The 21,391-nt window shown below is 39.7% G+C and overlaps 1 protein-coding gene and 1 non-coding gene across 2 annotated transcripts; one reads left to right on the top strand and one right to left on the bottom strand.

The window, feature by feature from the left end:
- Window positions 1-340: 340 nt before the first annotated feature.
- On the top strand, window positions 341-9,529 carry LOC148969447 (uncharacterized). Its single transcript, XM_089126405.1, has 9 exons — window positions 341-563; window positions 1,478-1,643; window positions 2,933-3,054; window positions 3,560-3,611; window positions 4,011-4,052; window positions 4,779-4,820; window positions 5,481-5,548; window positions 6,096-6,139; window positions 8,964-9,529. Exons 1-9 carry the CDS (start codon window positions 351-353, stop codon window positions 9,025-9,027), a joined length of 813 nt encoding a protein of 270 aa, XP_088982531.1. The 5' UTR covers window positions 341-350; the 3' UTR covers window positions 9,028-9,529.
- Window positions 9,530-13,439: 3,910 nt separating this feature from the next.
- On the bottom strand, window positions 13,440-19,931 carry LOC120476185 (uncharacterized). Its single transcript, XR_016149680.1, has 14 exons — window positions 19,765-19,931; window positions 19,569-19,667; window positions 19,023-19,255; window positions 18,755-18,933; window positions 18,574-18,667; window positions 18,072-18,416; window positions 17,741-17,858; window positions 17,574-17,665; window positions 17,355-17,472; window positions 16,999-17,115; window positions 16,211-16,402; window positions 14,936-15,088; window positions 14,064-14,266; window positions 13,440-13,888 (listed from the first exon to the last, which is right to left on the bottom strand). It is a non-coding gene; the product is annotated as an uncharacterized LOC120476185 (transcript).
- Window positions 19,932-21,391: the final 1,460 nt, after the last annotated feature.

The following is a 21,391-nucleotide window of genomic DNA, read 5'->3' as shown; positions in this document are numbered from 1 at the left end:
AATCTGTATTTATTTATCCTAAGCATTTATAAGAAATCTATTACAGGGTACACTTTTTAAATCCTATCAACATAGCTACATAATTAACATTTTTTGTTGTTCTCCCTGCAGATCCTGTCAAACATATCACCTGTCGAACATACTTTGTATCTGAACCTGATTTTCAAAACCCAAAGGCACTTTTAAGAGCCAACCTCTATCTCTTCATTACTTTCTATATCTTACATCCTCTCTGTTCTCTCACTATAAATATTTCTGTCTATCTTTTCAATCTTTATCTATCTCACAGTCTTTATCTGTTGCTTGTTCTTTTGTCTTTGCCTGTCTGTCTGTCTGTCTGTCCACTTATTATGCCAGGGGGGTCTACAAAAAAGATCTGCCCCTTTTGCCAGGGCATTTTATTTTGTGCTCAAAAAATATGCACACATTGCAAAAAGGAGCAGCCTCTGAAACAGCGCCTCAAGAAAAAGCTTCAGAGGTTTGATGAGAAGCGAGAGGAATGGGTGAGTGGTCACAAGAAAAACCACAACATGGCATCCATCAAGGATGAAGCCAATATCATGGTACGTACAATTTCATACATGACATTAAACTGTCCATATCATCTAGGTCTAGGAAGTACATTCAGTGGTACCATTTGTTAAGTGAGCATGTTAGTGCAAGGTCAGAAAGACATTATTTTTTGCAAATATAGATCAATATTTTTTTCAATGACCCTGTGTCATCAAAACTAATTTAAAAGTACAATTTAACTATCAATTTTAGAAGGCAGATGTAATTGTGAAATTGTGAATTGTGATCCCTTAAGTAATCACTTATTCACAGTAATACATCACAGACCTAAATTATCTACCAGAGCAAAATTTGAACACACAGCAAACATAATTTATATCCAGGAATTATTGAGTTCATAACAAATACAGGCATGCATTATGACAGAATTACAGGTGCAATATAATAATCAAACATTTTATTATTGAGTGGATGAGAAATAACAAATTAACTGCATTCATACTGTACTACTCATAGCAATTTACAATGTGCATGGTTAGCTAAATATGTGCAGCATTCACCCATCTGGTAATGTATTCATTAAGTTCCTGCCTTTATTTTTAATAAATCTTTAGGTTGTCATTGTCCAGTTGCACAATGGTTACATGATATTGTCAACGTACGTGCAAAACCCAAACTACTAATGTTACAAAAAGTCATATTGTACCCTCATGGTGTCAGATTCATCTTTCTGATGTTTTAGAGTTGGTTTTTGTTGCTAGTGTATGAGCCTTTCCTGTTTGCACATACTAGATTATACATAAGCTAAACTCACCATTAGGTTACAAATTTTGAATGGCAGGAACCTGGATGCTGTCATCAATAATGTTATATTCTCTTAATAATTAGTTAGTTAAATAGCTTAGTTATTTTTTGTTGTTTTTCTATTACTTTAAACAGTAAATATACAATTTTGTCATTGCAGCTGGAGAAACTCCATGCCATTGGATATAAGCCACTTCTCCTTCTTGGAAAGGAGACCAACAAAAAAACATTCAAGTGTGAAATTTTGACCCCCCGCTGCACACTCTCCGCCTATGCCAAGGACTACCTTCAGAAGATAGGTTCATTTTATGAATATCTTTGTGAAGGTGAGATGCACACACTGTATTTTAAAGTCACGGTTCACAACTTTTGTTGAGTACGCAAAATATTTTATTAATGTTTAAAACTTAAAGGGATGGCTCACCCCTAACACTTAAAGGGTTAGTTCACCCAAAAATGAAAATTCTGTCAGTATTTACTCACCCTCATGTTGTTCCAACCCCGTAAGACCTTCGTCCATCTTAAAATAGTCCAAGTGACTACAGTGGCTACATTTTAACTTTATCAAACGACGAGAACACTTTTGTGCGCAAAAACAAACAAAAATAACGACTTTATTTCAACTATTCACTTCCTTGTGAACTAACTTCCTTGTGTTGTTCCAACCCCGTAAGACCTTCGTTCATCTTTGGAACACAAATGAAGATATTTAAGATATTAAGATCACTCCTGCATACAGTCCATAGGCTTCTTGAGGGAATGACAATTGCTGAAAAACAAAAACAAAAATAACGACTTTATTTCAACTATTCTTTTATTTCTCTCTCTGCCTCGAGTCAGGTTACTAGTTTAATAGCGTAAGCTTCTGTTATTGTACGTCACACGCATCACACACATGACCAGCATCGGCCAATAATGAGCCTACGTGTGACGTAGCTCTACGCTATCACACTACGTTAACTGACCTACTAATTGAACACATGAAATTTGCAAAGACCCGTTTTGGTCACTGGGTGGTCAATGAATCAAATGATAATGAATCTATACAGTATATACTCAATGAAACAAAATCAAGGACAGTGCTAAAATGTAGATCATTAATGAAAATAGCACAAAGAAAAAGAAAATTTTCAAATGTTGGCTGGATACACTACAAACTTAGCCTCGTCTCATTGAGACGTGTTCTGGGAAACGCATATTCATTTTCTCGTATTTGAGGCGTGGTTTACAAATGCCCAGAACAGTTTATTGGATGCTACGGATGTCTATCAAATGTACTTGTACGTAGCTCATAGCCAGTTGTTTCAATTATACCAGATGATGTATGTAGAGCGACAGAAATTAGAGGAGGAAGAAGATGATGGGTCGGAGATTTATGTTTACACAATGGCGTTCAGCGAATATTGCCAACAATATCTAAGACTGCATCGAAAGGGAACTTTGCGTTTCCATGTTGGATCCATAGATATAAACAAACAGCTTCGGTGTGTCGCATAGACGGTGTGTCGCATAGATGATTCAAAAAGATTAACACTAAAAACAAGTATAGATCAAGCTTATGGTTCACCTCTATGTTTTAAATAAGCAAAACATAACACTTGTTTAACTTGCACAGGTTGGACCCAGGATTCAAGTGGCAATGACCAGCTGATTACGCTGCAGCTCACACCTTGTGACCCAGAAGAACAACCAGAAGAAGGCGAGCAGGCGACCCCCACGGAGCGTCAGGGCGAGCAGGCGACCCCCCCCGGAGCGTCAGGGCGAACAGGCGACCCCCCCGGAGCGTCAGGGCGAGCAGGCGACCCCCCCGGAGCGTCAGGGCGAGCAGGCGACCCCCCCGGAGCGTCAGGGCGAGCAGGCGACCCCCCCGGAGCGTCAGGGCGAGCAGGCGACCCCCCCGGAGCGTCAGGGCGAACAGGCGACCCCCCCGGAGCGTCAAGGCGAACAGGCGACCCCCCCGGAGGGTCAGGGCGAGCAGGCGACCCCCCCGGAGCGTCAGGGCGAGCAGGCGACCCCCCCGGAGCGTCAGGGCGAGCAGGCGACCTCCCCGGAGCGTCAGGGCGAGCAGGCGACCCCCCCGGCGACCCCCACGGAGCGTCAGGGCGAGCAGGCGACCCCCCCGGCGACCCCCACGGAGCGTCAGGGCGAGCAGGCGACCCCCCCGGAGCGTCAGGGCGAACAGGCGACCCCCCCGGAGGGTCAGGGCGAGCAGGCGACCCCCCCGGAGCGTCAGGGCGAGCAGGCGACCCCCCCGGAGCGTCAGGGCGAGCAGGCGACCCCCCCGGAGGGGCAAGGTAATTAGAACAAATTAAAAAAATTACAGTTAATATGTGTAAAGGCCTAAAGTGTTTGATCCATTGGTTACCTTAACTTAACTCGACTTGATCGACTCGCATATGAAATAGTCACAATGCAGGATGCATTATGTCAAGTATGGGAAATGATCTCAAACACACCATGCACTTGTTTAAACAAATTAGGATTATTAAAAACAGGATGGACCCAAGCGAGAAAAAGATACACTTGGAGTTAATTGAGCAACCTTAATTCAATCACAATAAGAATACATGTACTTTACACCTATTAATACATGTACTTCCACACTTGTGCAATGTTGTGATCTTCCAGTATTTTAAATAATAAGTTAAAGATTTATTTGTTATACGATTAATTTTCTTTCTCCAAACCCACAGCTGTCTTCACAGGGTCAGCCAGGGGCAAAAGGAAAAAGTCAGGTAATGTAAAAAATATTTGTAGGGTATTGGTGGTTGTGGGTATTGGCTTAAGTAAATAAATAAATAAAATATTATTTAAAGGGGACCTATTATGCTAATTTCCAGTTCTATATTTTTATTCTGATACTCCACTCGAGTAGCTTTGCATGATTTATGCAGACCCTGTTTGAAATTAGTCGTTTTAGATGGAGTATTCTATAAGCCTATGATTACTATTCTAATGAGCCTGCATGTGATGTAAAATGTGGAGGTAAATATAAACAGCGTGATTGCACACATATTAAAAGGTTAGTTCACCCAAAAATGAAAATTCTGTCAGTATTTACTCACCCTCATGTTGTTCCAAACCTCTATGTGTTTAGTAATCAAACAGATATCATTCCCCATTGACTACCATAGTACTATGGAAATCAATGGGGATTGAGATCTGTTTGATTAAAACATTCTTCCAAATATCTTCCTTTGTTTTCAGCAGAACAAATAAACACATAGAGGTTTGGAACAACATGAGGGTGAGTAAATACTGACAGAATTTTTATTTTTGGGTGAATTAACCCTTTAACTAAAAGAGAGGGTGGTCTTTTCCCATATTTCAGGGGTCTCTAGACACACCAGGAACAAATATTTCTGTTGAAAGGACCGTACAAAGTGCATTTTGTCTAATTATTGTAAAAAAAAAAAATTCTGAGTGGATATATGACTGGACTGTAATCTTATGTCCCACAGGGGGACCAAGGCATATGCCTGAAAGAAAAAGGCCACAAAAGAGTAAGTGCATGTAAATGCAATTATTGATACTTTGCTATAAATTACAACTTTTACCCCTGTTTATTTGCTATAGTTCAATTGCTTATTTTTTTAACCAATTACAACAGACAATTAGTCACAATTTTATTTATTTATTTAATAATTTAGCAAACGCTTTTATCCAAAGCGACTTGCATATAAATACAATATTTACAATACAAGCAGTCAAATCCACAACAGTGCAACAATATGCAAATGTCGTGACCAGTCCAGCTAGTCCAGTGTAGCACACATGACTATTGATTATTGACACATGATTATTCATAATAGATATAGAATAGGAAGGGATTAATATTATTGAGATTAGTACAATGGACCACCTATAAATCCAACAGGCTTAGTTAGTCTAATTTTACCAAAATACAGTCAAGTATTGGAAGCAGCAGCAGTGGAGTATTCTCAGTTGTGAGCGTTGACTTTGCAGTAGTATGGTTATTAAAGCAAGCATACCACATTGGAACTTAGAGTAAGTTGGTTCCATTTATACATTTTTTTTTAATTAGTGATAAACATCACTTCTCATCCTTGCAAGTCTGTTCGCTACTTAAATCTTCATAGTTGTGTTTATTTTGTTCCTAATCTATCTAAGAAATATTTGAAACGTGTTTTTGATGTTCACAGATTGTTCCTACCACACTCGCCTAGAGGCTTTCCCCATCAGGAGTGTTGTAAAAGAAAGAGTGAGAAAGGTTAGACAGTCATGAAGGAACTGCAGAGTGTAGGCGGTATGCAGAGTGAAATATAGGATTTAGAAACTTCCTTGTGTTGACAAATACAGGTTAAACTTGGAAAAATTTGAATATCATGCAAAAGTCCACTTATTTCAGTAATTCAAATTAAAAGGTGTATATATAGTATATAGAAATATATACATATGCATGATTATACTTTTCAGAGGGCTGACATTTCTGTATTTAAAATCCTTCTTTTTTTATTGATTGTATGTAATTTTAAATTTTCTGAGATTTTGAATTTGGGGTTTTCATAAGCTGTAAGCCATAATCATCAAAATTTGACAAAACTTTTCCACAATATTCAAATTTTTCAATTATCAACTGTGCATATTATTCAGACCATAAGACCAGTGTTTAGTCTTTTTGAATTACAGTTTAGGAAGAAAAATTACAGTTTAGGAAGAAGTGTCTACTGAAAATAATGACACATTGTATCAATTAAACTCAATGCCTAACCAGACATAATAGCCTTATACTAAGAATTAAATAATTTTCTTCATAGGGCAAAGAAGAAATTTTGGTTGACTGGGAGCCCTGTCCAGTATGGTATGTATTTTTCTGTTCTTCTGATTAATGAATTAATGCATTCATTATTTATTTACTTTAATAGACTTAATAATGTTTTATTTATCTGTTCTGTTTCAGATTAAACAAGCCTTTTAACAAATGTAAAGCACACATCATTACTAGAGGTGTCACGATTCTCCAAATCCTCGATTCGATTACATTTTCGATTCTAAGGTCACGGTTTGATTCGATTCTCGAATTTTATCAATCGGCCAATCAGGATGCTCTCTGTCTTACATGCGCTTCATGAGGCACACACACAAGGTCTCTCGCTCTCTCCCTCTCTGCGGTGGACGCAATACGGTTAAGAGCACAGTTTTTTTCTGTCTCTCTTGCTCGCTCTCTCTAGATTCCGGGAGATTTTAACTAATTTGCGTGCATTAGGGAGCCGCTATCAATATGCGGGACACTCTGGGAACTTCCGCGAGACTTGAATTGTCTGCAAATTATGGCTTTTTTGAAGAGCGAACGTACGGAGCCCCTCTAGTCCCACTTTGGTAAAAAAAATTAATTATAACTATCTTGTGGCCTCAAGATAGTAACTCGTGGCCTCAAGATAGTAACTCGTGGCCACAAGATAGTAACTCGTGGCCACAAGATACTAACTCGTGGCCACAAGATACTAACTCGTGGCCACAAGATAGTAACTCGTGGCCTCAAGATACTAACTCGTGGCCTCAAGATAGTAACTCGTGGCCTCAAGATGGTAACTCGTGGCCTCAAGATAGTAACTCGTGGCCACAAGATACTAACTCGTGGCCTCAAGATAGTAACTCGTGGCCTCAAGATACTAACTCGTGGCCTCAAGATACTAACTCGTGGCCTCAAGATAGTAACTCGTGGCCTCAAGATAGTAACTCGTGGCCTCAAGATAGTAACTCGTGGCCTCAAGATACTAACTCGTGGCCTCAAGATAGTAACTCGTGGCCTCAAGATAGTAACTCGTGGCCTCGAGATAGTAACTCGTGGCCTCGAGATAGTAACTCGTGGCCTCGAGATACTAACTCTATCTTGAGGCCACGAGTTAGTATCTTGAGGCCACGAGTTACTATCTCGAGGCCACGAGTTACTATCTCGAGGCCACGAGTTACTATCTCGTGGCCACGAGTTACTATGTCGTGGCCACGAGTTACTATGTCGTGGCCACGAGTTACTATCTCGTGGCCACGAGTTACTATCTCGTGGCCACGAGTTACTATCTCGTGGCCACGAGTTACTATCTCGTGGCCACGAGTTACTATCTCGTGGCCACGAGTTACTATCTCGTGGCCACGAGTTACTATCTCGTGGCCACGAGTTACTATCTCGTGGCCACGAGTTACTATCTCGAGGCCACGAGTTACTATCTCGAGGCCACGAGTTACTATCTCGAGGCCACGAGTTACTATCTTGAGGCCACGAGTTACTATCTTGAGGCCACGAGTTAGTATCTTGAGGCCACGAGTTACTATCTTGAGGCCACAAGTTACTATCTCGTGGCCACAAGTTACTATCTTGAGGCCACGAGTTAGTATCTTGAGGCCACGAGTTAGTATCTTGAGGCCACGAGTTACTATCTTGTGGCCACGAGTTAGTATCTTGAGGCCACGAGTTACTATCTTGTGGCCACGAGTTAGTATCTTGAGGCCACGAGTTACTATCTTGAGGCCACGAGTTAGTATCTTGAGGCCACGAGTTACTATCTTGTGGCCACGAGTTAGTATCTTGAGGCCACGAGTTACTATCTTGAGGCCACGAGTTAGTATCTTGAGGCCACGAGTTACTATCTTGTGGCCACGAGTTAGTATCTTGAGGCCACGAGTTACTATCTTGAGGCCACGAGTTACTATCTTGTGGCCACGAGTTACTATCTTGAGGCCACAAGATAGTTATAATTAATTTTTTTTACCAAAGTGGGACTAGAGGGGCTCTGTACGAACGCCGAACGTTGTAAACATAACTCAGTGGTAATCAAAAAAGAATTCCACACCTGCGACTTCAATGAAAGAGGAGGGGGATTAAGTTCTGCCGATGGGTCTCCTGCATCTGCAGTTGCCATGCTATCTTTTGAATGGCTGTAGCTAAGTTAAAGGAGGTTGACTATAGACTCGCAGCACTTAATCAACACACGTGTTTTTTCCGCTTGGCAAGCCGATTGGACGTGACATTGGGGTGTGGCAGAAACGACGATTCCATTTTTTTAATTTGAAGTTCAATATTGTGAATTAATTTCGATCGATTTCAATTTAAAATTGAAATCGTGACACCCTTAATCATTACCTGACATGTCTTTTATAAGTACAACAGTTTTTATCCATCTATGAAGGACCACCACCATTAATGCATGCATGAAGGTTAATTACATCATAGATGGAAAATTAAACTGTTGTACTTGTAAAAGTCATGGGTTACACTTTATTTCGATAGTCACTTTAGATGTTATACTAATTATAAGTAACTTTTCGACTACATGTCAACTAACTGATTAAAGTATTAGTATATTATAGTAGACTGTCAGTAGACTGTTAGGTTATGGTTAGGTGTTAGGCTTTGGGTTAGGAGAACAAGTTTACCTGTAGTCGCCAAGTTACTTATAGTCAGTTAAATGTCTGTTGGGGAACCAACAAAATAAAGTGTTAGCAGATATTAAGCTGACAGTCTACTAATACTCTAATGACAGTTAGTTAACATGTAGTTGAAAAGTTACTTATAGTTAGTAGAATGTCTAAAGTGGACTATCAAAATAAAGTGTTACCAAGACATGTTCGGTAATGATGCAAGTTTATTGGAAAACCAGTAACAGAAAAATACCTTCTGTTTTTAGTGGTGAGCAGTGGGCCAATTCCTGGCAGCCAAAGGATTCTCTCCGAAATAATGAAAATAAATAAAATGTATTTTTTGAACTCCATTTTGGTTTCAGCCTATTTATTACATTGTTTCTGTGCTGCATTTGAAGTCATATCTCATCTTTCTGTAGTGAAAAGGTGAAAATCTCCAAGAATGTGACCTGGAGTTTAATCTTAAAGGGTTTGCTGGATTTCGTGTTCTTTTGTCTTTGCTTAAGTTCACTTAACCTCACAGTCAAGAAATACAGCCTCATGGCTTGATTGACATGAAGCATAAATATGAAGTTCCAAAAAATGTGACTGACCTTCTTTATACTCACTCATTACATTATCTTTAATTTTTGAATTTTTTGTTCATAATTGACCAGCGCAAACAAATAACAAATGGTAAATCTGATCAAAAAAAAAAAAAAACAATTTATCCAAATAAAATGAATGGTTTTATGTATTTAAAAAGATGGTGAATGGAACTGTATGGAGCTGCTTGTTGGGTGAAGTACCTGTTCCATATGTCATATCTTGATTGTATTATCTCTCACAGACACACACACACAACAGACACAACTGTCATGAAGTGGTTGAAGCAAGGGAGAAGCAGGATCCAAATGAAGCAGGATCCAAATGCAGCACGTTGGTTTATATAACTAAACGTCAAACAGTGCAGGAAACAGGACTCGGGGGACAAAACAACCAACAAGAACTCACAAAGACTGAACACAGGGCTTAAATACACAGGCAAACAAGATAACAAGGGGGCGTGGCTAATAAGAAACACCTGAGAACAATGATCAATGGGCTTATGCACGCATACGTTCTGCATTTGACGCAAGGATCCTGGATGCTCTACAGCTTCCGGTTGTGGGATTATGGCAGAGTCCTCAAAATTTACTGTCCTCCTGTCTTTGAAACTAAACGTTCATACCTTTAGATTTTATATATAGTTATGTTTATTTAATATAATTCAAAAAAGAAGCATAAACACGACGAGGTGTGTCTGTTTTATATGTTTTTGTGACTAACGTTTCGTTAGTATAACCATGGAGTATAAAATTCAATATATATGGGTATTGCATTGGACTCTACGATCGGCGGAAGTTATCGAGCATTATTAAACCTTCACCGGAAATACTGCCGTGCATGAAGCCAATTAACAAGACACATGGCAGACGGAATCACATGACAGACAAGAAGACACACAACCCAAATTAACAACATAGGTTGTAAACGTGAACACAAACAAGGGGCGGGAAAACTGGAACAGGACTGAACCAAATTCACAAAAATGGGGGGGGGGGGGGGGGGTGGGACACAAGACATGAACCCACACCATGACACACACAGATTTAATTATAAAGATACAGCCTATCTGGATCACCAGGTTTTAGCTTCTAGAATTGAACAGTATTTTTCAGTAAAAAGTAAAATAAAACAGTAAATTTGTCAGTAAATTAGTAAAAAAAACAAAAAAAAAACATTTTGATTTATTGTGAATGTCTTGATCTGGAGAGCATATCACAGATTTTGGAAATCTTTATTATTGGGATATTGTTTGTCCTTGCCATAATGATGATGACAAGCAACAGTTTATTACATTAACCTGAGGCAAAATAACCGTGTTGATCCACATGAAATGAAATGTCCAGACAGGCTTCTTCCATTCCATCGTGTAATACTACGCTAGAAGGCTAGAAGCACTTTTTACTGTAACTATAATGCATCCTTTTTTAGAAAATGAAAGCATACAGAAACTCTATCTGTATGAGGGAATTTGATGCATTTCTTTTCATTACAGTAGTGCAACAGCTACCGTACATGTCTCTATTGTGAGTCAAAAGTTACAGTAAGAGAGCAGTGTAAGGGTTGATTTCTTGCAGGGGTTCAGGCTGCAAGACTGCTGAATGATTAAAGAAATGTTATCAGGAAGATGGTAAAACTGTACATTTCTTGTCTATTCCACCCACTGCCACTTATACCAACAATGGAAATAAGTGGATTTACAATAGCTTAATATGTGGGAGAGCGTTGCTATAGACAGTGACAGTATTGCATTGCAATAGGTAGCACTTCAAAGTCAATACCAAATCAAAACTATTTAGCACATTAGTTGTAATTGAAAAGGTTTAATGAAAAAATGTGGTTATGGTTACACTTAAAATAGTTACAAAATAGATGTATGAGATGATGACTTATTCCGATAATCTTACCCAGCCAGAGAGACAGAGCAACAGTTACAGTCTTCTTTTATCCTTTCCCTGACCATGTGACTAAAACCCAAAGACATTCAAACTGACCAATGTTAGAAACTTTTCTCCTTGTCGAAATGTTAGAAGCAGAGGAGACCAGGAGACAATGGACGTTTTTCAAGCAGAAGTTCTTTATTGCTCGTAGCTGCAGTCATTTCAACATCGTCTCTCTAAGGGAAAGATTCCCTTGCAATTTATACATTTAGAGGGGAGGAGTTTACATAGGGTGGAGTCACTCTGAAACAAAGCATGCAAATGAAATAGGAACACACCCTACTCTGAGGGCATTACCAATCCAATTGAATCAGCATAACTATTTAAATGCTGATAGTGGCCAGGAACTCTGGTTCCAAAGAGCCATCCCAGAGCCATTAAAGACAAAAGGTGGAAGTCTCCCCTAGCTAATCCAATCAACCTAAACAGTTCAATCTCTAGGCTGAAATGTGAGAAAACAGGACTATCAGGAAAGGAGACTCTTGCTGGAGACTCAATAATCATCTAATAAACTTTATCAATTTTTATACCATTGGAGTGGAAACCTATTTTTAATACCACACCAATCAGATAATTGCACTTCCCTCATTGTTATAGAGGTGTGACATTCATTGACCCCCCAAAGTACACAAATCTTGGCCTTCAGGCCTTGATCACTATCAGCCCCTCTCTGTCTTTGGGAACTCCAAATGGTCCTTGTGGTTGAAAGAAAGGGTGGAACACAGTAATGTCTATTTCAAATGTCTTGGATTATTTTTTAATCCTACAGCAGTCTGAAGCTCACCTACTGTACCTGTTTTCCTCCCTGAAGGTTCTTATGATTGAGGTGACGGTGAAGTGACTCCAGTTTGGCCGTACTTGTAGCCCAGCCTCCCTCATAGTCATACCATGGACAGGAACATGGTCAAAAGTGGCACAAATCTCATCTGAGACTGCTTGTCTCTTTCCCTTTCCCCTCCCCCTCTCATCTTATCCCTTCCATCGATCTATTGAAGGTTTCTATTGCTGTGTGATCAGTTTTGACTATTTGTGTTTCCTCCTGATCCTGGGTGATTGTGTGCTAATTGACCTGAAGCTGTCCTGAATGCAAGCCTTTCTAAATTACAACATTGTAGGGAATGAAAAATGAAGGGATGTCTGTAAAGTTTAGCATGTGTCAAAACTGAGCAAGTGTTTTTTGTTTGCGGAAAAGTGTGTGCTTTTTTATAAACAGTGTTGTGGTTTTTACATTTTTGTTCAAAACCATATAGTTATAGTGTTTCAGCAATCGAGGAAAATGTAACATACACCTTACATATAATAGATATTACTTGTTTACAAGCAAGCTTGGTTTGAAAATAAGAAAAAAAGACATGCATTAAAGTAATGAATTAATGATACAGTGGGATATTAAATTAAACAAGATTCCACATATAAATAAGTTATTTAAGTTATAAGTTTAATCCCGCTATTGGATTTTATTAAACATACAAATATTGCTCTTCAATAACAATGTAGTAAAAAGTAATCTTTGAAAATATTTTATTAATTGTCTTTCTCAACAATACCACTGAAAATACACCAAATGCATATTTTTTTCAAACAAGCCATACGGCTGTATTTTAAAACAATGGACTGTGAGAATAAGTTCACTTGAAAAGCTCCAGCAGAACAGAGATCAAGTCATCTGTCAACTGTAATAATATACAATATAAAGTATAATCACAACATAAAAAATGCAAGTGATCAAGAACGAGTTTTTAAATTATGGCCTATGTAATGATAGAGGAATGGTCATGAGGTCACCAAAGTCATCATGTGCTTACAAGATTTCATGGCAATCTGCCAAATTAGACCAAATCAAATTTTACATTCTGGTATAATGGTTGTGCAACTACAGGGAACGTCATGAGGTCAAAAAAAAAAAGACATGATTCATTGCTCAGCAAATTACAAAAATCGGTTCATAACATTCAAAAGTTTGGCCTGACATTGGTGCAAGAGGAAATGTCACAGGGTCACCACAATCAAGGGGAGTCTCTCTTAAAAGGGTATGAATTCACTTCCCAAATATCATGTGAGCCCAGTAATTACATTTGGTAATATCATGCCAAGTTGACATTTTTGGCTAAGATTGGTGCTCCTATACTGACAGGTTTGTGTATCTTCAATGGCATGTGCAATGTGCTTACTAAATTGCATTGTAATCTAAAGACACAGTTTGAATTTTCCACAAGATAGAATGCACACAGATTTTATTGTGGTTCATCAAACAGCATACAAATAATACACAGATATAGACCTTATGTAGCCCTGTCCCTTTTCAGCACTGCGCTCGTTGTCTTTTGACTTCCGGTCTGTATTTTCACAGCGATTCTTGCAGTTTTGAATGAACGGCTCGTTTGAAAAATTTCCCGCTCGACATTTGTTAAGACATCTGCTTTACAATGCTTATGATAAACATTCCAATGCTCATGATAACTTTCGTTAACTCTACAATTACAAGTAAATCCACTTCACCAGCTAATTACTCCTCGACAGCGATGCCATAGAAATATAGAGAGCGACCGCAAAAACAAAAGTTCAAAGACAATATTCTAAAGATGGCGGCGCCCTCGTTTCTCTGGTGCATAAGGTCTGTAGGGCAAGTCCATTTCCTTCAACGCAGTCCTTCGTGCAGCTTCCATCTGGAGAATTACAGAAAAACAAAAAAGCAAGAATTAGAATAAGAGGGTGAATTTCAGCTGTTTTAGAACAAATAAGGTGTGTAAAGCATTAATGAAATACACAATATAAATTATTATAAACAGTAATGGGGTTATTCCAAAAACAGACAAATGTACATATTAATGAATAAATGACCTAAATTGTGTTTTCCTCTTCATCCTCACTGGTGTCTGAAATACTGAGGCCACTTTGACATTCCTCTTCAACATGTAGAAGGACAGAAGCCTCAGGACCTAAAGCAGTCTTGTACTGTTGGAGGACAACTTGGAACCTTTCTGACACCTCTGCCAGTCTTCTTCTTAAGAGACAGCAAAGTCCCTCATTTCCCTTGTCTACGTCTCAAAATACAAAAGAGATAGATTACATTAAAGACAAACTATACTAAGATTGTTTCATTAGGCCAAAGAACTTAAATGGAGTAAAAAGATATCCCCTATTCAAATCTACATAGCAGGATGGTTGGCATTTTTATGTGAGTTAATCGCTGACATGGGACCAGGCTCGCTTCTGTATAAAACGACTTGAGGCAACATGATAGCTCACTGAGGTGACTTTATGGAGGGAGGCCCAAAGTTTTGTGCCCATGTTTGTTAACTGTTAACTTAAAACAGCTTTCTTCACTACAGTTGTGTGCTGAATTAACACATTGTTACTTTCTGACCAGCAAGGTTTTCTATGTTGACTGGTGGAGATAATAATATTGATGTTATGCTAACCCTATGTAACACATCAGGACACAAAGTCCAATGTTCAAAATTCTTTTGTTAATTTCAGCTTTCTAATAACAGCCATAGTACAACAAATCTGCACATCTTTCAAGCAAATGTGAATCTTTATAGTCTTACCGACTTGTTACAATAGCTACAGTAACAAGTTGAATCCCTATTTTATGTAGATGCCAAATGGATACGGCAATGCAATAACAAATCTACTCCATCCAAGTTCTGTGACTGAGACTGATGAGTGTTTTTTTCACATTAGATGGACAGTGTTTTAATTTAGCTTACCTTCTTCAGCCAATTTGTTCTTGAGAACCATTACCAGGCTCTGCAACCATGTACAGTGTTGTGCCATCTCCAACACCAAAACTCTTGTTTCCTCATGCAGTCGCCTTGTTAACATCACTTGGTCATGCACTTGTTTCTTCATTGACATGTTTGCTAAGAATCAATTACAGTTATATGTATACATGAGACAATCTTGCATAATCACTACAAACATTGATTTTTTTTTAAATCAAATTTATACACAAGGAAACTGAAAATACACCATTAAAGTCCCTGTAAAGGCAATTCTACAAAAAATTTCTAAACGCATTGTAAATGTTACATATGTATTGCTAAAACATTTTACAAAGTCTGTGAACTGTGAAGTACTGAAATGTGGAGTTAGACCGTTAAACAGTTTTTCACCATTGCAATTTTACGGATTGTTTTGGCGGGGCTAAAACAGGGCTCGATGACACACTGGGGCCCATGAGCTCGTGGACAAGCCCCTATTTGATGACGCACAGAGTCTGATCTCTCCCCTAACAATAGAGCACATTCGCCGCTCAATCACGAGTGACTGTCAGTCCTATTATTTACTACAGCCTACAGTTTTCTAGCTAGCTATTTGATACAGAAATGCATAGACTATTACCTGGATGCGATCATGTACAAAACAGATCGGTATCTTCATTTAAATTCCCTAAAAACGATCACATCAATAAGAGGTTTTTAGAGAGCCAACCTTGTTGATGAAGAGCTGAGGATCACCGCCAACACCCGCCTTTGTAGTGACCGTTTTACACTGGATCGTTTTATAAACTTTCCTCAGAGACAACTGGGATTCACTGATTATTCACTGATAATCCACCGTTACTGGTGAACGGGGCCGAAATGGCTATCTCCCGCCTCAGTGTTCATCCTCCCGTCTCCAAAAGCTAATCAGCTAATATCACCGTCGACAGCTTTCCCGTGAGTGGGCGTGGTTTCAGCACAGCCAGCGGACACGCCCCCAGCGTTTGAGAGCAGAGAATCTGCTCATTTTTTCATGATTTTGATAGCTTATTTTATGTACTTGCCGGCTTTTTTTATCATTCAAATTTGGCTGGATGGCTAATAACACATTTTTCTGTGGTGTCACAAACTCAGAACACATACTTAATTTTGACTTTACAGGGACTTTAAACTAAATTAATATTACAACACTCAATATGTAAGATGCATGCCTTAGTTCAGTATACTCTATAAAGCAGAACTGTAAATAAATTCCTGAGAAGCATCTAAAAACAGACATACCACTGCCATGAACCTCCCACGGCCATATTTGAGACACAGTGCTCTCTCCAGTTAGGGAATGCTCCACCACAGCAACGTCAATGGTTGTTGCCGATTCTAGTACAAGATCATTGTATTTCTGTATCTCTTGAAGAAGGAGTTTTTTGTCTTCTGCCAGCTTCCTTCGAAGGCGATGGGGAAACTTGCTGCTGTCTAGAAAGACATGAAGTACAGAGGCAGAGGTTTTTGACAGAACTCTTCAACAATAAAAAAATTATAGCGCCAAAAAATTAAAGTTATTGAGCTACAGTTATTGAAGTGTGTGAAAATTATAATGTAGAATGACATGGGAAACAAATTGTTCAGTGTGTAAAATTTTGGGGGCAATCTATTTGCTGGAATAATTAACACACACACACTTTTCATGATTGCATGAAAATAATAATTGTGCATTAATAAATTTACAATGGGCAGTTTTGTATCTAAATACGTTCCGCTTCCACAGAGGCCACTATGTTGCACGTCCACATTCCTACAGTAGCCCACAACAGGCAAGCAAACACTGGGTTTAGATAGTACCTCTCACATTTTCTCATCGGCTACTGTAGCTTGGAAAGATAGAGGTGAGGGAAGCTGGTTGCAATCGTCAAACCTCACTGATGGATACCACTAAATCCTACAGACTTGTCATTTAAAGAACATAATTCAATGATTGAGCTGAACTGTGCTACTTTGCTAATTCCATGTTGGTGGAGTAAGATGCATACAGTAGCCTGAATTTATCAACCTATTATATTATATAGTTATACCATTCTGACGGTAGAGTGTTCGCTTCCGGTGCCTCACACTAAGGTAGAGCCCCTCAATTGATTGCTGCATTCCTCTGTGTGTTGTGCCTTGACTGGCATGAGATGCATCAGGTGTCTCTGTAGAAGATATAGTGAAAGCAAATTTACTGTTAAAACAACACAGAACCTTTTAATCCAACTTATTTAAACTTTGTATGTGCACTTCCTGCAGGGAACAGGAATATACTAATAAACCTGACATAAATGTGGCATCACATTAGATGATGATCCGCCTACTATTTTTTGCTGCTCTTTAATATCAAACTTAGATTGTAGAAAGGGATGTTTGTTTTTTTCTTTTATCTGGTAATGCTTACCACCAGCTGCCCATTCCTTTACATCAGATAGCCACTGTGACACCACTTCATCTGTGCAATCCATTTCTGTTTTTAGGTCAGCTAGCCTTGCAGTCTCATCATGGAGTCTCTGAATAGTCTGATGAACAGTGTTATACAATAATCAGGAAATGTAAATGTATAATTAACAACAGGCCAAGTAAACAACAAAAGGACACAAAAAAATAATATGAGACTTACCTTCACATATCTTGTGGAAAGTGCCTGATGTAAAGAGAGATTTTTTTTCTCATTCCACCCCATTGCATGCAATGTAAGCATGTCCACCCGTGCTGTTGAAAGCAAATAATGAGGTTATGATGACCAATCTAAAAATAGTATACACGAATATTGCAAACTCGGATCACCTGCTTTGGACATATATTTGGTCGTCAGGGCACAACGTGAGAGGTAACTGTTTACTTGCTCCACCTCCTCACCAGCGGTTGTCCCTGCTCCTTCCTGGTTCCTGCCACTCCAATTAATCTGTTAGTAAAGGGTGGAAGAAATTCAATTTAATTTGATTGATATAGCCCAATATCACAAACCACAATTTGCATCAAAGGTCATTACATTCCATAGAAGAAATGATTATGCAAAAAGACAAGATAATATACTGTAGCTTAACTTATATTTCATATTATTAATGTGCTTGTAAATATTACCAATGTACATATGATGCCAAAATATTATACACACCTCACACTTAGTAGCATGGGCTCGAGCATGCATCACACTCAGAAAGGGTTTCATGGTGGTCAGTTCCTGAAGAGCAGGAAGGACAGTAGCAACTTTCTCCAGGTATGGCCAGTATTTGCATGCCACGTCCATTGCAAAGAATTGTGCCTTGGCTGGCATGAGCTCCCTTTAAAGGTACAGAGGGTAGGCAAATATCTCCCCCCTGTACATATTAAGGGCTTTCAAAAGGAACCCATGGCGACACACAGCAACCTCCATCCCCTCTTCATCCAATTTTGAAGCCCTCCTGGAAGTTTCCCTCGCTGCTGTCCAATGGGAGTCCCCACATGTGCCTCTTCCTTGTGTCTATGACACACAAAACAAACATGACAAATCAAATAAAAGCAATGCTGTCATTCAATATATGGCATTCATTCTCTCAATTTGATTTTGTAATTGGTAGGCCGGAGTAATTGAAGTGGGGGTTACGTTTATTATTGTAACAACTATTTTGCCAACTTGCATTTTTCACTGCTTTTTGTATGGTGTCTACAAATGTAGACACCGCACTGTCTTCAGCCACAAAGACCCCCTCAAAAAAGCCAGGATCATCAGAGCTGAGGAAGAAAGAAAAATAGAAAATCCATTCATCTAATATATGAAGTAAGAAAATAAATAAATAAAAAGACTGGAAGAAAGATCACCTTCCGTTTCGACGAAAGCGATATAGCTTTCTGTTTCCATCTGCTGAAACTGCCAACATTTCCGGCGTGCAGGCTGGGCAGGTTAAAGGAGCACTACAGCAGAGCTGGTCTTCCTCAAAGGAAGTATAAGAAAGCTCTAAGAAGCTGCGCTGCAGGGCATCGCCATTGATAGGTCCAGACTGGAAAATATATAGAATGAAATAGTATTTTGATATTGTCTGCTTATGGATTTTTTTTTTTTTAAATAGAAAATAACATTTACACTTACTCTTCCTCCACACTTAGTGCGATGTTCCAGCAGTTTTGCAAAGGCTTGTCTGGAGAATCCTGGAGAAATGATCTTGAGTTCCTTAAAGGAGCTCAGGAGGTCCAATGTATAAAGTGTGGAATTGGTGATGGAGGCTGGCCAATATCCACTTCTGAGGAGGTCCTTCATGTCAGGGGTCCACTGCTGCTTGCATGTTTGACATTCATACAGTGGCTGATGCAAGTCAAAGCGCCCTTGAAACAAAAATAAATATTAAAAATATAATACACACTTACCACATATTTAATTTTACAACACTTAGTTCATTATGCACATTATGAATGGTTGAGAGACATTACACAAGTTCCTATAATCCCACATTTATTTTTTTCTAATTCAATATATTCCACACTGCTGTGTTGACTGGACATAATGCTGAAAAGATGCTAATCTTTTTTTTTTATTTGTGGAAGAAAAAAAGAAAAAACATCAGTCTTTCTTTCAGTTATATATATATATATATATATATAATTATACATATATATTATATATTATAAATATTTTTACCATTGATGGTAATTAAAATCACTGGTTTGCCTGGTAACATGGTGAAATTTGTGCCTCCACAGGAGCAGTCTGGAACCTTTACAGTTGGCAAAATGCAAGCTGGCAAAAATAAGGAAAACCAATAATTTAGATGATCTGTAACTGTCTACAGACAAACATTAAACAACAAAATTAAAGCGCTTTCTTGAGAAAGTACCTTGCTCATGGGTGCAATATCCATCTTCCCCTTTAATGATGCATGTGGTCGGAGGAATGGCTTCAAAAAAACCACGAATCACACATTCCCTGTTGTGGAGTGGCTGTTTTTTGTGATGCAATACATCACAGTCCCCACAGAACCACTCCTCAGGAAGACACTCTCTGCACCTAGGGCGAAAAGAAAATAATATAATACATTATTTCAGGTGAATAACTCATATAAAGTACTGTACACTCTAGTTAAGCTGTTTGACTTTTATAAAGTATGATTTAATTGTAATGGATTGCATAGTGGATCAGTGTTTAGCACTGTCACCTCACAGCAAGAAGGTCCTAGATTTACTTTTCTCATTAATGTGTTTTTCATCTGGGTATCCAAGTCTTCACCCATCTCAAAAGACATGTATCTTCACCAATAAAGCAGGGCACTCAGCAAACCTACTCTGGGTAATTGAAGTTCCCTTTCGTAGTCACTTCGAGTTACGTCAGAAGTGACGGAGATTGGGGGATTTCGCATAGAAAGCCAATCCTCTTCGAGTATTAAAACACGAGCCAATGGCATGCAATGCCTTGGGGCTGCGGAAATTTGCATAGCGTACTCCGCCCTACTCCGTGAGTATAAAAGGAGGAAGTGAACGCAACCGCAGTATGTTTTCGCTTCGGAGCCAAGAGAACCTCTTCACTCCTAAAAGCTGATTCAAGACTCTTCGAGAACGAGCGTCCTCTTCAGTGTTGGTGTGACGGCGGTACCCAGCGAGATTTTGCATTGCCTGCGATCTGAGCAGTGGTCTGCCAGACTTTGCACTTCTCCCTGGTAGCTTCAGCGCTGAAAGAGTGAATTTCTCCTTTCTCTAAAAGTGAAAGTGAAAGAGCTGCACGCGGCACGTCTTTTTAAAGATGGTTCGCCCGTGCCCTTCTGGATGTGGTAGATTTCTGTCATCATCTGATGGTCACGAACGCTGCTTTGTATGCCTGGGCATTCAGCATGCAGCAGCAGCGTTCGTGGATGACTCATGTTCCTTCTGTGGGAGCATGACCATCTCCACACTGAGGTCAAGGCTCAATGATCTCACTAGAGTGAGAGCCCCGGTCCCCCCTACTCGATCGGCTTCCTTCACGAAAGGGGGCCCGTCGACCCGGGGACCCTGCGATCTAACGGTGACGGTGTGGGATAGAGCCCCGACGATTCCTCGGGCCACACCTCCCGCCTCAGTGCGTGAGCCAGCGAGCGCCAGCTCGATTCAGTCGGCTGTCTCTTCGGCGGCGCCGGCTGCTTCTAGCAGCGCTCCAGATGATGATGTGATGTCTATCACTGCATCACTAGGCGGGCTTGAGTCCTCGGGAGAGGAAGATGCGGCTGCGTTGCCCCCTTCGGGAGTGCCAGCGTTGCCCGTGTCAGATCCCGAGCTGACGGCCATGCTGTCTCGAGCCGCTGGGAGTATCGGGCTAGAATGGAAACCTCCATCCTGCCCCGATCTCTCGCGGATGGATAACTGGTATCTGGACAAAGCTGCCGCCGCAAGGCCACGGCCAACTCCGATACCTTTTTTCCCCGAGCTGCATGCGGAGTTATCGCGCTCTTGGGGGGCTCCTTTGTCCACTCGAGAGCGCGATCTCTCCCCCGC

Source organism: Pimephales promelas, chromosome 23 (assembly GCF_988280905.1).
Source record: "Pimephales promelas chromosome 23, fPimPro1.hap1.1, whole genome shotgun sequence".
Lineage (NCBI taxonomy): Eukaryota > Metazoa > Chordata > Actinopteri > Cypriniformes > Leuciscidae > Pimephales > Pimephales promelas.
Note: the sequence above shows the minus strand (reverse complement) of the source record. Positions and strands in the feature narration are given on the sequence as shown.

Coding starts and splice junctions, on each gene's coding strand:
- LOC148969447 (XM_089126405.1), top strand. CDS start 351: ATGCCAGGGGGGTCTACAAAAAAGATCTGCCCCTTTTGCCAGGGCATT. Junction 4,053..4,778: donor GGGCAAAAGGAAAAAGTCAG/GTAATGTAAAAA, acceptor TATGTCCCACAG/GGGGACCAAGGCATATGCCT. Junction 5,549..6,095: donor TAAAAGAAAGAGTGAGAAAG/GTTAGACAGTCA, acceptor TTTTCTTCATAG/GGCAAAGAAGAAATTTTGGT.